Source organism: Perognathus longimembris, chromosome 14 (assembly GCF_023159225.1).
Source record: "Perognathus longimembris pacificus isolate PPM17 chromosome 14, ASM2315922v1, whole genome shotgun sequence".
Lineage (NCBI taxonomy): Eukaryota > Metazoa > Chordata > Mammalia > Rodentia > Heteromyidae > Perognathus > Perognathus longimembris.
This window is the reverse complement of record NC_063174.1, coordinates 54,433,249-54,445,550: the sequence shown is the minus strand read 5'-3', so window position 1 is coordinate 54,445,550 and position 12,302 is coordinate 54,433,249. Positions and strand designations below refer to the sequence as shown.

At 59.0% G+C, this 12,302-nt stretch overlaps 1 protein-coding gene across 1 annotated transcript in view; it reads right to left on the bottom strand.

Annotated features, from left to right (window-relative positions):
• Positions 1 to 1,499: 1,499 nt before the first annotated feature.
• Rin3 (Ras and Rab interactor 3) overlaps positions 1,500 to 12,302 on the bottom strand; it is a 76,765-nt gene continuing 65,962 nt past the window's right edge. The window contains exons 8-10 of the mRNA XM_048361898.1: positions 9,720 to 9,851; positions 6,243 to 6,406; positions 1,500 to 2,443 (exon numbers count right to left, since the gene is read on the bottom strand). Of these exons, the coding sequence (XP_048217855.1) occupies positions 2,123 to 2,443; positions 6,243 to 6,406; positions 9,720 to 9,851 (617 nt within the window). The 3' untranslated portion in view covers positions 1,500 to 2,122. The remainder of the gene's footprint in view (positions 2,444 to 6,242; positions 6,407 to 9,719; positions 9,852 to 12,302) is intronic.

Below are 12,302 nucleotides of genomic sequence, written 5' to 3'. Positions count from 1 at the left end.
GTCGTAAGATGCAGTACCTGATCCTAAAGGCAGGAACTGCAAGACAGCTTTGCAGCCTCCCGTTGCTATGGTGATGACTCGGTGGACACAGGTACCCCCCGGTGAGGGGTGCACCTCCCTGGTAAACTACATGTTGCAGGGCTAACTGCAGTGACTTCGTGTATGTTCACATATTTAGTACCCTCAACATACAAAGCCTGTGATATCAGTAGTAAGGCCTCTGGCCCGCAGCAGCAGGCCGTTGATCGTTAACTTTGATGGAAGTTCTACAGGATCCAGGTGTGGTGGTGCGCGCCTGTAATCTCAGCCCTCAGGAAGGTGAGGGAGGAGGATCCTGGGATTGAGGTCAGCCTGGGCTTACACTGCAAAACTGTGTCTCAAAAAGAAAGACAGAAAGCAGGGCAAGCGTTACAGCAGGGTAGCTGTTTAGATGGGGGAGGAGGGGGAGGGGGAGGGGGGGGGAGGAGGGAAGCCTCCCTACACCCCCCACCCCTGTGGGTGATACAAGCCGGCAACTACTCGCTGGAATCCAGCTGGAGGGGCGCCATCTGCTGGCCAAGGTCGGGCTCTGCACTCTGGTGCCTCAGCTTCCCGAGTCCCCAGGTTGCCTGCTCTCTGGGGCCCCATGAAGGGAGGCTCTCTGGCCTCTCCCAACGGGAGCCCGGAGGAAAGGGGTGGGGGGGGCTGGCACACTGTAAGAACACAGACGATCTGTACAGCAATTCTCTCTGTCCAGTCACCAGCTCTCTTCCCATCCCCGGGGGCCAGGCACGAACCCCACAGGGCAGAGCTGGTGATCCATTTGCCCCGCGAATCCCCAGTCCCACCATACATGAGCCTCCTCTGTTGCTTGGGCCAGTGGGGTCCCTCTGACCAACCTCAGGGCTCGCAGCACGCAGGCACAGCCCTTGCATCTATGGGCTGGCAGAGTAAGACCGGCCCGGAGCCATTCCCATGGGTTCTGCATGGACTTCGTGACGTTTAACAGCCACCGGGCAAATCCCTAGGCTCAACCTCACCTCAGGGTTTTGGAAAAGGCAGAAGTACTGATCGCAGCTGCCATCCGATGGGCGATCTCTCAGGAGACCAGCGCGGGGTGGGGTTGGGGGTGAGGCGGCAAGGGAGGCTTCCTGCAGGAGCTGGGCTTTTTGGAGGATGTATAGACGTTGAGCAGGCAGGGACCGGAGCAATGGGATTGCTGAGAGGAAGCAGCAGTGACATGACAGGCGTTCTGGAAATGACCCAGAGTCCATGAAGATGGAAAAGACCCGGCCGAGGGCAAGCGGGACAAGGGCCTAAGACTGCAGGAGGTGGGGCCTTCTCGGAAGGGGTGAGGAGGATGAGAATGGGGTCCCAGGCTGAGGTGGAAGTGCCATTTCCAAATGCTCTTTATTAAAGTCCCCGCGGTGCATCCTCCGGTCATCTCTGCACCCCCTTCGTCTCCTGGGCTTATCCGTGCACTGCGGGTGGTGGCCTGGCGCCGCACCCCCCCTCCCCCCGGTGCATTCAGCTGCTTTTGTTGGTGGGGTCAGGTGCCACGAGGGGACACTGGCAGTAGAAGACAGGCTCTGGGCAGGGGTGAGGCCTGTCTCTTCACCCTGAGATGCTCCCGAGATGCAGGGCTAGTCCACACCGTACTAGCTCTGTCCTGAGGGGCCCGGGGAGCGGCTGTGGCCAGGCGACCCTTCCTCAGCCAATCCTGAGCTCAGGTCTTTGTCAGATACACCACAGTGGGGTGGCAGGGGTGGGGGTGGGGAGGGGAATGGCTTGAGGAACTGTGAGAAGAGGGGGTGGGATAATTGCTGTAGCTGGCCGGGGGGCGGGGGCGGACAACCTCTCCCTCCTACAAGTCTGTTTTTCTGTGTAATGAAAAACATGACCTCTCGGGGCTATCACTATGCCTCAAGAAGTGCCCTTGGCTGCTGCTTTCGGGTATTTTGGCTATCGTTCTGCCACACCGGGTTAGGCATGCTTGGTGGCGGGTGCGCACATGTGACACGAGCACCAGTGTTGGTTGGTGGGTGTGGTCAGATGGGGGACCTGAGTGTGAGGGTGAGAGAGGGAGCAGCCAGTCCTGCCTTTCCATCCTGCCAGTCCCAGGACACAGTGCCATGGTGGGGCCTCATAGGAAGTTGGGCTCCCTCACGACCAGGCAGGGTGGGTTGGCACTGCCCCCCCCACCATCCAGGGGTCGGTACACGAAGTGGAAGTCGCGCTTGGGCTCGCTGTGCAGCAGATAGCCCTTGATGTGGTGGGGCAGCGCCTCGTCGGCCAGCTGGAAGCAGCGTCCGTCCACCAGCACGAAGAGCCGGTAGTCCTCGGGCTGCAGCACCTGGAACTTCTCGGCGCACTGTGCGCACAGCACCTGGGCTGCCGTGTCCGCCCGCGAGGCCAGCGTCCGCGACTGCTGCTCAGGCTCCAGGTATGACACGCAGATGAAGTCCTGCGGTGCAAGAGGGAGGGGCCTGCGGTCACAGGCGGGGCCGAGTGGCCTTCTGTGTCACCCCCACTCCCCTGTCCAGCTCAGGCTCAGGCCGGTGAGAGGGCCACAGTGGCCGGGGGGGCCTTGGCTTCCTCGGGGCTCCAGACTTCTCTCTGTACAGAGGAGGTTGCCGGGGGTGGTGATGTGGGGAGCAGGCATAATCGAGCCTCCTGACTACACTGCGCCTGCTGGGCCACCCTTCCCTCTAGAGTCTCACCTCCACACTGAGGCCTGGCAGTGAGCACACGCAACCCCTGGTGGTCAGGCCACAGACATCACCCACCCAACACCCATCCATCCAATCACTCATCCATCCACTCACCCATCCATCCTTCTAACATCCATCCATCCATCCAACATCCACCCATCCATCCACCCATCCACTCACCCATCCACCCACCCATCCACCCACCCATCCTTCTAACATCCATCCATCCACCCACCCATCCATCCATCCACTCACCCATCCATCCTTCTAACATCCATCCATCCATCCATCCATCCATCCACCCACCCACCCATCCATCCTTCTAACATCCATCCATCTATCCAACACCCATCCATCCATCCACTCACCCATCCATCCTTCTAACATCCATCCATCCATCCAACATCCACCCATCCATCCACCCATCCACTCACCCATCCACCCACCCATCCTTCCAACATCCATCCATCCACCTACCCATCCATCCATCCACTCACCCATCCATCCTTCTAACATCCATCCATCCATCCATCCATTCAACATCCATCCATCCATCCACCCATCCACCCATCCACCCATCCATCCTTCTAATATCCATCCATCCATCCAACACCCATCCATCCATCCACTCACCCATCCATCCTTCTAACACCTATCCATCCATCCATCCAACACCCATCCATCCATCCACTCACCCATCCATCCTTCTAACACCTATCCATCCATCCATCCAACATCCATCCATCCATCCACCCACCCATCCATTCATCCTTCTAACATCTGTGCATCCATCCATGCACCAATCCATCTAACATCTATCCATTCAACATCCATTTATCTAACATCTATCCATCCATCCATTCAGCATCCATTCACCCATCCATCATCCTTCCAACATCCATCCATCCATCCTTCTAACATCCATGCATCCATCCATGCACCAATCATCCAACATCTAACCATTCAACATCCATTTGTCTAACATCTATCCATCCACACATGCATCCATCCATCACCTATCCAACATCCACCCATCCATACATCCACCCACCCACCCATCCATCAATCTATTCAGCCATCCAACATCCATCCATCCTTCCAACATCCATCCATCCGCCCATTCATTTACCTATCCATCTATCCATCCATTCATCCATTCATCTATCCTTACTCACAATCCCTTCCTTATCACCTCCTTACCCAAGTCCCCTGCACTCCGGGTGCAATGCTGGAAGGCAGCATAAATAAAGCCAGAGGTTCAGACCCCACTCCAGCACCCTGCAGTTCATGCGGGTCAAACAAATCAGCCCCAGAGTTGCCCCTGGGGTTCAGAGGCAGGGCAGAGAGGGGAGGGAGAGCTTGGAGGAAATAGGGAGGGTTCTGGGGACAGGATAGAGATCTAGGACAGGTAGAGAGGGATCTCACAAATCGAGGGCAGGAGTCCTATGGACTCCACCCTCCACCAGCCCAGGACCTGCCTGCCTTTGCACCTGTTCCCGTTCACGGTGTGGCCTTGACCTCTGTTGCCCTCTGCATCCCCAGCTACAGATGGAGGACTACATCAGTTCTGGCACCATGGCTGTGCATTTGTCCATAAAGTGAGCTTGAGCAGGGGACGGCTTCTCTCTCAGGACAGGCATCCTGCATCCCGAGGGCAGAGGGGAACCGTGCACTGTGCTGCCCTCTGGTGGACACAGTGGTAACAGCACGAGGATGGCTCAGCAGCCATTGGGGCCACAGGTCCTTCAGAGGTGCCAGGCTCCCAGGGAAAGGTCCCACGGGGGTGGGGGGGGTGGGGGAGGGGGGGAAGGGGGGATGCTAGATTTTTCCAGAGGGAAATTCTCACCCCTCTCTGTGTCTTAGTAGCTTCTTGTCCTCCATTAAGCCCCCCTCCCCCCAAGGGCCCTTTATAACCACTGCTGACCCGGTCTCTGGGTTTTCGCTCTGGGGAAGGGATTTAAGGTGCCAGACGCAGAGGAAGGGCAGGGAGGAGGCAGAGCGTACCCCTCCTAGATCCCGGAAACAGTCCCGAGGTGCTCCTCCTCCCCTCTGCACCCCCATCCCGGCCTCTCCCGTTGGTGAGGCCCATGCTCTGAGTCAGCCCCAGGAACCTACTGAGCAGAAGCAGGAAGACAGGGGACGGGCCGGGGTGGGACCCGGGTGGGTGACTGGGTCTCCAGAGCTGTGGAAGGGGCACTGTGCCGTGTGTGTGTGTGTGTGTGTGTGTGTGTGCGCGCGCGCGCGCGCGGTGCATGCGTGTGGCAGCGGACAGTCACCATGTCAACAAGCCTGGGGGAGCCAATGGAAAAAGCTCTTTCCAATTCCAAGGTCAGGGATGCGAGTTGACCTTGACCATGATGGAATATTTACACCATGGAAATCGACAGAAGCTAAAATTGGACCGTGTGTGTGTGTGTGTGTGTGTGTGTGTGTGTGTGTGTGTGTGTGTGAAGCAGACAGACTTCTCTTGTTTCTTTTTTTTTTTTTTTTTTTGGCCAGTCCTGGGCCTTGGACTCAGGGCCGAGCACTGTCCTTGGCTTCTTTTTGCTCAAGGCTAGCACTCTGCCACTTGAGCCACAGCGCCACTTCTGGCCATTTTCTATATATGTGGTGCTGAGGAATCGAACCCAGGGCCTCATATATGCAAGGCAAGCACTCTTGCCACTAGGCCATATTCCCAGCCCCCTTCCCTTGTTTCTTTTCCCCCGGGAAGACAGTTACAAGCTGCTGTTGACTTGTGGATGGGCAGGACAGCCTGGACCCTGTGCAGCTCATCTGGTTCACATGCTGCCTGTATGGATAGGGAAACTGAGTCCCAGAGAGGCACTGGGGTTAATCAGAGTCACACCGCAAACTAGAGCACAGCTGGTCCACCCAGGCCTCCTCCCTTCCATGTGCAGGCTCTGTCTGGTGGGTCCTCTTGAGAACCGGGAGTGGGGCTCAGGACTGGTGTGCTCTGGGCGCCGTGATAGCGACTTGCTTCACTGTGGACAGCTCTGCGTTGTTGTCTGGGTGTTGGCCCGACTCCCTCTCTCTCCTATGTACTGTTTGACCCTGGTCTATGCCAGGCCCTGGGCATGGGGCTCTGAGACACCGGTGAGCTGCGGGCACTACACTCTCAGAGGCCACGCCACACACACAGACCGGAAGATGAGGATGCACAAGCATGCACAGGCGCCTCGGGAGCCTGGGCGGCTGCTACATTTTCCCGGGGTCCCAGGAGCAAAGCTGTAGACCGGCTCGCAGGCTCCCCAGGGCAAAGACTCGCGCTTGTCTGCCTCTCCAGGGGGCCTGGACCGGCGCATGGCCTTTCTTCTACATCCGGGGACTTCCACAGGGCTCCCATGGGCCCTGCACAGAGCTGGACATCCCCTGACCCGCAGGGTAGGGGTTGGGGTCTCCCTGGTGGTGTGGGCCCCCCCCCACGCTACTCCCGAGGGCCGGCCAGTGGGCAGGAATGGCCAGCAGTTTCTGGGGGCCCCCCAGCCCCTCCCACCCTGATCCTGAGGGCCAGCCAGTGGCCAGCAGTTTCTGGGCCCCCCCCAGCATTACCTGCACGGAGGAGCGCGAGGCCCGGGCCTTGTGGAGCGTGCGCCGGCGCTCCCAGCGGTTGATGGAGTCTTGCACCTCCACGCTCAGCTGCCGGGTCACTGTGATCTTGTCGTAGTTCTTGATGTGCTCCAGGGCCCCGTAGGTGGTGGTCAGGTAGTAGGAACCTGAGGACCCAAGGGGTGCAGGGTGAGGGAGGACGGCATCCCACCCGCTCCTCAAGGAGGGGCTGGACCCCCTGCGCCAGGCCCTGCCCACAAACACATCACCAGGCCCGACCCGCTGCCACCCCCAGGGGGTGCTGGCGTGCCATTATCTGTGCGTTCAAGCTGAGCTGTGTGCATGTATTATCTACTAAAAACATAATTCTGAGAAGATCTAGAGGACGCTCCATTGTGAGTCGCTTGCAGCATCAAGCGTCCCTCACAGTCTCATTGGACCTCATAGCTCCCGTGCGGGTAAAGTTCCCACTGTGGCCACAGGCTCACCTGGAATAGCATTATAGAGCGAGGAATAACTCTGTCCGGGCTAACGTGGACACTGGTGGGCCTTGCCTGGCTGGAGAACAACCACTATTCACATTTTCAAATAGAAAACCATTCGCCGTCCACTTGAGCTTAAAATTAAGCCTCAAGGGCCAGGAAGGCTTTCCCGGTGCTTCCTGCCAGCCCTGCTGTGGCCGTGACTTGGGCCGTGCAGTGCCTGCTACCACCACTAGATGGCAGGCAACACCGCTCGAGTTTTGCTCTGAGCCCTGCTCTGGGGTGAGTGCTGGAAATTGCCAAGGCCGGCCCAGGAGCCCAGGAGACACCTGTGGGAGAGGCCTGGATTCTTTTTTTTTTTTTTTTTTTTTTTTTTGGCCAGTCCTGGGGCGTGGACTCAGGGCTTGAGCACTGTCCCTGGCTTCTTTTTTGCTCAAGGCTAGCACTCTGCCACTTGAGCCACAGCGCCACTTCTGGCCATTTTCTGTATATGTGGTGCTGGGGAATCGAACCCAGGGCCTCATGTGTATGAGGCAGGCACTCTTGCCACTAGGCCATATCCCCAGCCCGTGGCCTGGATTCTTGACTGGCTCCAAGCCAGGTACCCCGCAGGGGCCCGGGACTGGTGTCTGTCCAGGTGTCCCTGGGAGCAGGGGAGGGGTGTAGAGAGGGAGCTGGACTCGGTCAGCCCTTCCTGCTGCTCACAGGGAGCCCCTGACACTCCTGCCCGGGTCTCTGCTGCAGACACGGCGGGACACAGTGACTGGTCCTCTGCTAGATCCGGCCACACGGCCCTGGCGTGAAGGAACACGATGGCCGCAGCGCATACCGGATCCAGTTTGCACTCGTGGTGGCTTTGCTTTCGTTTGTTTAATCTTGTGTGTGTCAGTACTAGGGCTCCAACTCAGGGTCCGGGCACTGCCCCTTAGCTTTTTTTGCTCAAGGCTGGTGCTCTACCACTTGAGCCACACCTCCACTTTTGGCTTTTTTTATTTTTATTTTTTTTGTGATTCATGGGAAAAAGGAGTCTCAGATTATGGCTAGGGTTGAATGTCAACCCTCAGAGCTCAGCTTCCTGGGTAGCTGAGATTACGGGCGTGAGCCACCAGCGCCGCCTTGTGGGCATTTTGTGGACAGCAGAACCACGATTCCCACGAGAGCGATGAAATCTAGCCCAGCCCTTGCTCTGCTTTCATCCTCTGCATGTGGACATCCTCACCCTGGGGGGAGAGAGTTCGGTGGGGTGGGAAGAACCCTCTCGACTGGCCTTAGGAAGCAGTCCGGAGAGCTGCACTGCCCCTCTGATCCTGGGAAGACACAGCGAGAAGGCGCCATCTGTGAGGATGGACTGTTAGGCCTTGGACCTAACCCCACTGCCAGCACAGGGAGAAACCAGCTTCCAGGTGGAGAGGCTCGGGAGCCCTGGGAGCCCCTCCTGCCTCCCCTCCGCCCTGGGCTCAGACGAGCAAAGGCAGGACAGAGGCTGTTGAAAGCTGAAGCCCCTGTCCAAGTGGAAGACCCCCAGGGTTCTCCTGGAGCCAGAGGCAATCCTCCTGGAGGCCAGGCCTGTGCTGGGTGCCACAGAGGTGCAGGGGAGAAGTGCAGTCCAAGCCCACACCCCAGATTTGGACTAGGGCAGGGAGAGGTGCAGAAGGTTTGCCACCCGTGCCAATGCCTGGATTTCTAGCATGGCCAGGGCTGCTAAAAAGGGTAGCCTTTCAATGACATGGCAAGGCTATGCCCTGCTGCACGCTGCCTGGCAGACACTCCACATTTGCCTTAGAAGTCAGTCTCCCCACGGGAGGTAGATGTATGCCCCGGGTAAGACACAGTGAGTGGATGGATGGATGGATGAGGAGTAGGGGAGGGGTGGCTCAGTGATGGATGGATGGATGGGTTGGTAGGTGGAGGGGTGGACTGTGGCATGGATGGGTTCCCAGCTGTGGTGGGGATGGGCGGATGGGTGGAGGATACACACATAGGTGGGTATGGAAGGTAGACGATAGGTGGATAAATGGATGGGTAGATACGTGGGTGGATGGGTACATATGTAGAAAGGTGGATGGGTAGGTAAGAGAATAAGTGGAGGAGTAGATAAGTGGATGGGTGGATAAGTAGATGGGTGGATGGATGGATGAAGTGGCTGGGCGGATAGGTGGGTGGATAAGTGGATGGGTGGAGGGAGAGTGGTTGGGTAGATGGTTGGATGGACAAAGAACGCTTGGCTCCTTCTGAATGCTGGGCCTTGTGGAGAGCTAGTTGCCCTGACAGTAGGAAGATTAAAGAGGGGGGAAAGCTCCAGAGGTTTCAGAGCCACACGCCGAAGTTCCACATGATCGCCAAGTTCCCGGGACCCCTGGGCGCTGACTCTGGGCCTCGGGCTAGGGATGGCCAGGCACACACATGCGCACAGAGCCACGCAGCTGCATGGGGCCCCCGCCGGGCTGGGGAGTCTCCCTCCATCCTCGGAGGCAGACCTCAGAGGATGAGTCAGGGGCTCCAGGAGTCCACACAGAGCTGCAGCATCTCAGGGGATTCTTGGTGGAGGGCGGCGGAGACTCAGTGGGCAGAGGAAGTGGTAGGTAGGCAGGAGAAGGGGAAGGGAAACTGAGGTGGGCACAGAAAACCACCTCCTTTCTCATAGGCCACCAGGGCGTGCAGAGCCTTGATGGCAAACCTCCTCCACCGACAGGCATCCTGCCTTGGGCTGGCTGAGCAGGGCGGGGAGAGAGCTGACCTCTACAGCCCATCGGCTCAGCCTCCTCCCGCTGTTCCTGCCGGTCGGACATCCACCCCCCTGCTTGTCTGCTGGCTCCCATTCATCCTTCCGTGCTCTGCCTGGATGTCACTTCCCCCAGAAGCCCCCCTGGACTTCACCTCTCTGGACTTCTCCCCCATTCCAGCTGCTGGTGAGCAGTGGGAACACCCTCTTGTCCGGCTCTGTGAGCAATCCCGGAACACGGGTGTAGGGCCCCTGGCTTGAGGGTATGTGACTCACCCTCCCCCAGCTGCAGGGCGGGGTCCATGAGCTCCATCATGTACTCCACGTCTAGGAGCATCTCCGTGAGGTTGCTGCGCGCCAGCACATACATGAGCACAGGCAGGAAGTCGTCCGCCCCGTAAGGCTTTCCTGCAGGAAGAGGCGGAGGAGGAGGCGGTGGGTGCCAGGCTTCCTAGGAGCTGCTCTTGCCAGGGTGTGGCACCATGGTCACCCCGAGGATGGGGCCCTTCCCGATTGCTCATGACCCTCATGCCAAGTGCCCTGGGCTCCGGCTCTCTGGGAGGCCCAAGCCCCAGGGCAGCTCGAGGAAGAAGGAAGTTAAAGTGCTCTGGGCAGATCTGAGCTCCGCCGGTGGCTCACGCCTGTCATCCTAGCTACTCAGGAGGCTGAGATCTGAGGATCACCATTCAAGGCCTCCTCCAGTCCTATCCAGCCTCTTCATTTTCATAGCAATGAGCCTCCTGGCTTCGCTGGGACGTAGCCTCCTAAGACAAAGCTCTACTTCCTGCCTCCCTTGCAGCTAGCACACACACACACACACACACACACACACACGCACACACACCCCTCCCAGGCACTGGCTTCTCCGTTGCCCCAATAATCCTCAGGGTCAGGACAAACTCCCTCCAGTGCCCACGCCAGCCCCTAGTGCCCCAGGCCAATGGAATGACTTCCAGCCAAAGGGTGGTGGAGTGGGGCCCTGGCTTAGGACCTGGAGGCCCCTTACCCTATGGGTGATTGGGGAGCAGGGAAGGCCGGAGGCCCCTCAGAACCATTGCTTTGTGCCCTTGGGGATAGGAAGTCCTGACCTCTCCTCAAGTCATCCTGGTGTTGCCCTCAGGCAGGGCTTGGGGGCCTACCCATGGTCCTCTGGGATGACAGGTGCCCCTCTCATCCCAAGTCTGCCTCTGAGTGCCTCCTCTCTGTGTCCCCTGCACATACAGGTGGTCGCGCTGTGCAAACGGAGCATGGAGGAGCCCCCAGCTGGACCCCTAGAGCATGTATCAGTGTCTCCAGCACTTCTGGGGACCCCCCCTACCCCAAGCCTCCTCTCCCAGGATGTAAGGCGGGGTCTGCCCTCTGCCTCAGGGGCTTCTGGCCATTCCTCAGGCCTCAGGCATTCACCTTTCTCCAGCCTCAGCCCCTGGGCCTCCCCTGCTGGCAGCCACCCTGACCTCTGACCTCTGGGGTCTGAATGCAGGCTGTCCTTCGGTGATGCCCTTCCATCTAGGGACCAAGTCCACTCCATACACTGCAGTGTCCATGGCCTCCCCTGACTGAGCCCAGAGACAGCTCCCTGCCTGGCGTACCCTCCCTCCTCCTCCCGTCCAGATGAGCCAACCAGGCAGCGGCCCCAGAGCGGGTCCCTGTGCCCATATCCGAGGCTTTGGCCACGTTCCCCTCCGCTTGCTGTCACCCCGTGTCACCCCCATGTGTGCCACACTTGCAAGTTTTTGTCAGCACTGCTGCACCAATGGATCTTTAAATCCACATGGCCAGGAGCGGCCTTGGGCTGTCCAGATTCTCATTGGCTCAGCCTCGGTCTGTCCAGATTCTCATTGGCTCAGCCTCGGTCTGCCCGGATTCTCATTGGCTCAGCCTCGGTCTGTCCGGATTCCCATTGGCTCAGCCTCGGTCTGTCCGTATTCTCATTGGCTCGCTTCGGTCTGTCCAGGTTCTCATTGGCTCGGCCTCGATCTGTCCGGATTCTCATTGGTCCAGCCTTGGGCTGCCCGGATTCTCATTGGCCCAGCCTCGGGCTGTCAGGATCCTCATTGGCCCAGTCTTGGGCTGGCTGTCCAGATTCTCATTGGCCCAGCCTCGGGCTGTCTGTATTCTCATTGGCCCAGCGTCAGTCTGTCTGTATTCTCATTGGCCCAGCCTCGGGCTGTCCGGATTCTCATTGGCCCAGCCTTGGGCTGTCCGGATTCTCATTGGCCCAGCGTCGGCTGTCTGGATTCTCATTGGCCCAGTGTCAGCTGTCTGGATTCTCACTGGCCCAGCCTCGGGCTGCCCGGATTCTCATTGGCCCCAGCCTCGGGCTGTCCGGGTTCTCATTGGCCCAGCCTCGGGCTGTCGGAGGTGCTGCTCAGGGGCCTCCCTGGGCTTCAGGGGCCAGGCTCCAGCGGTCTGCACCCTTCTCGGACCCGAACCTCCCCCTGGAGCGGATCAGGGCTCCTCCTGCAGGCCCTGCGGGGCCGCGGCCTGCCTGCCTCTCCCTGCCGTCTCTGTGTTCTGCCTCCCGGGTCACCTCTCAGGCTGTCCATTGCCGGGACGCTGTGCGGGAGGCAAACGCTCTTCCAGAGAAATCAGATGGAATCCTGCTGGCCCTGGGCCACAAGGGCCAAGGGAAATTAGGAAGCCTTCCAGGGGACCAAGGGTGTCTCAGGAAGCCCCCTCGGGGCCTGGATTTCTCCATCCCGACACTGAGGAGGAATATTCATCGCGGGGTGTTAAGTTGAGGGCGGTTGGTGGCTTCCTGGGAGGGGTGGCACCAGATGGGGTCCTCCCAGAAGCACTGTCTCCAGGGGGGTGGGTGAGTAGTTCTAGGTTTGCAGAGCATGTGCTTTCTTTCCCAGC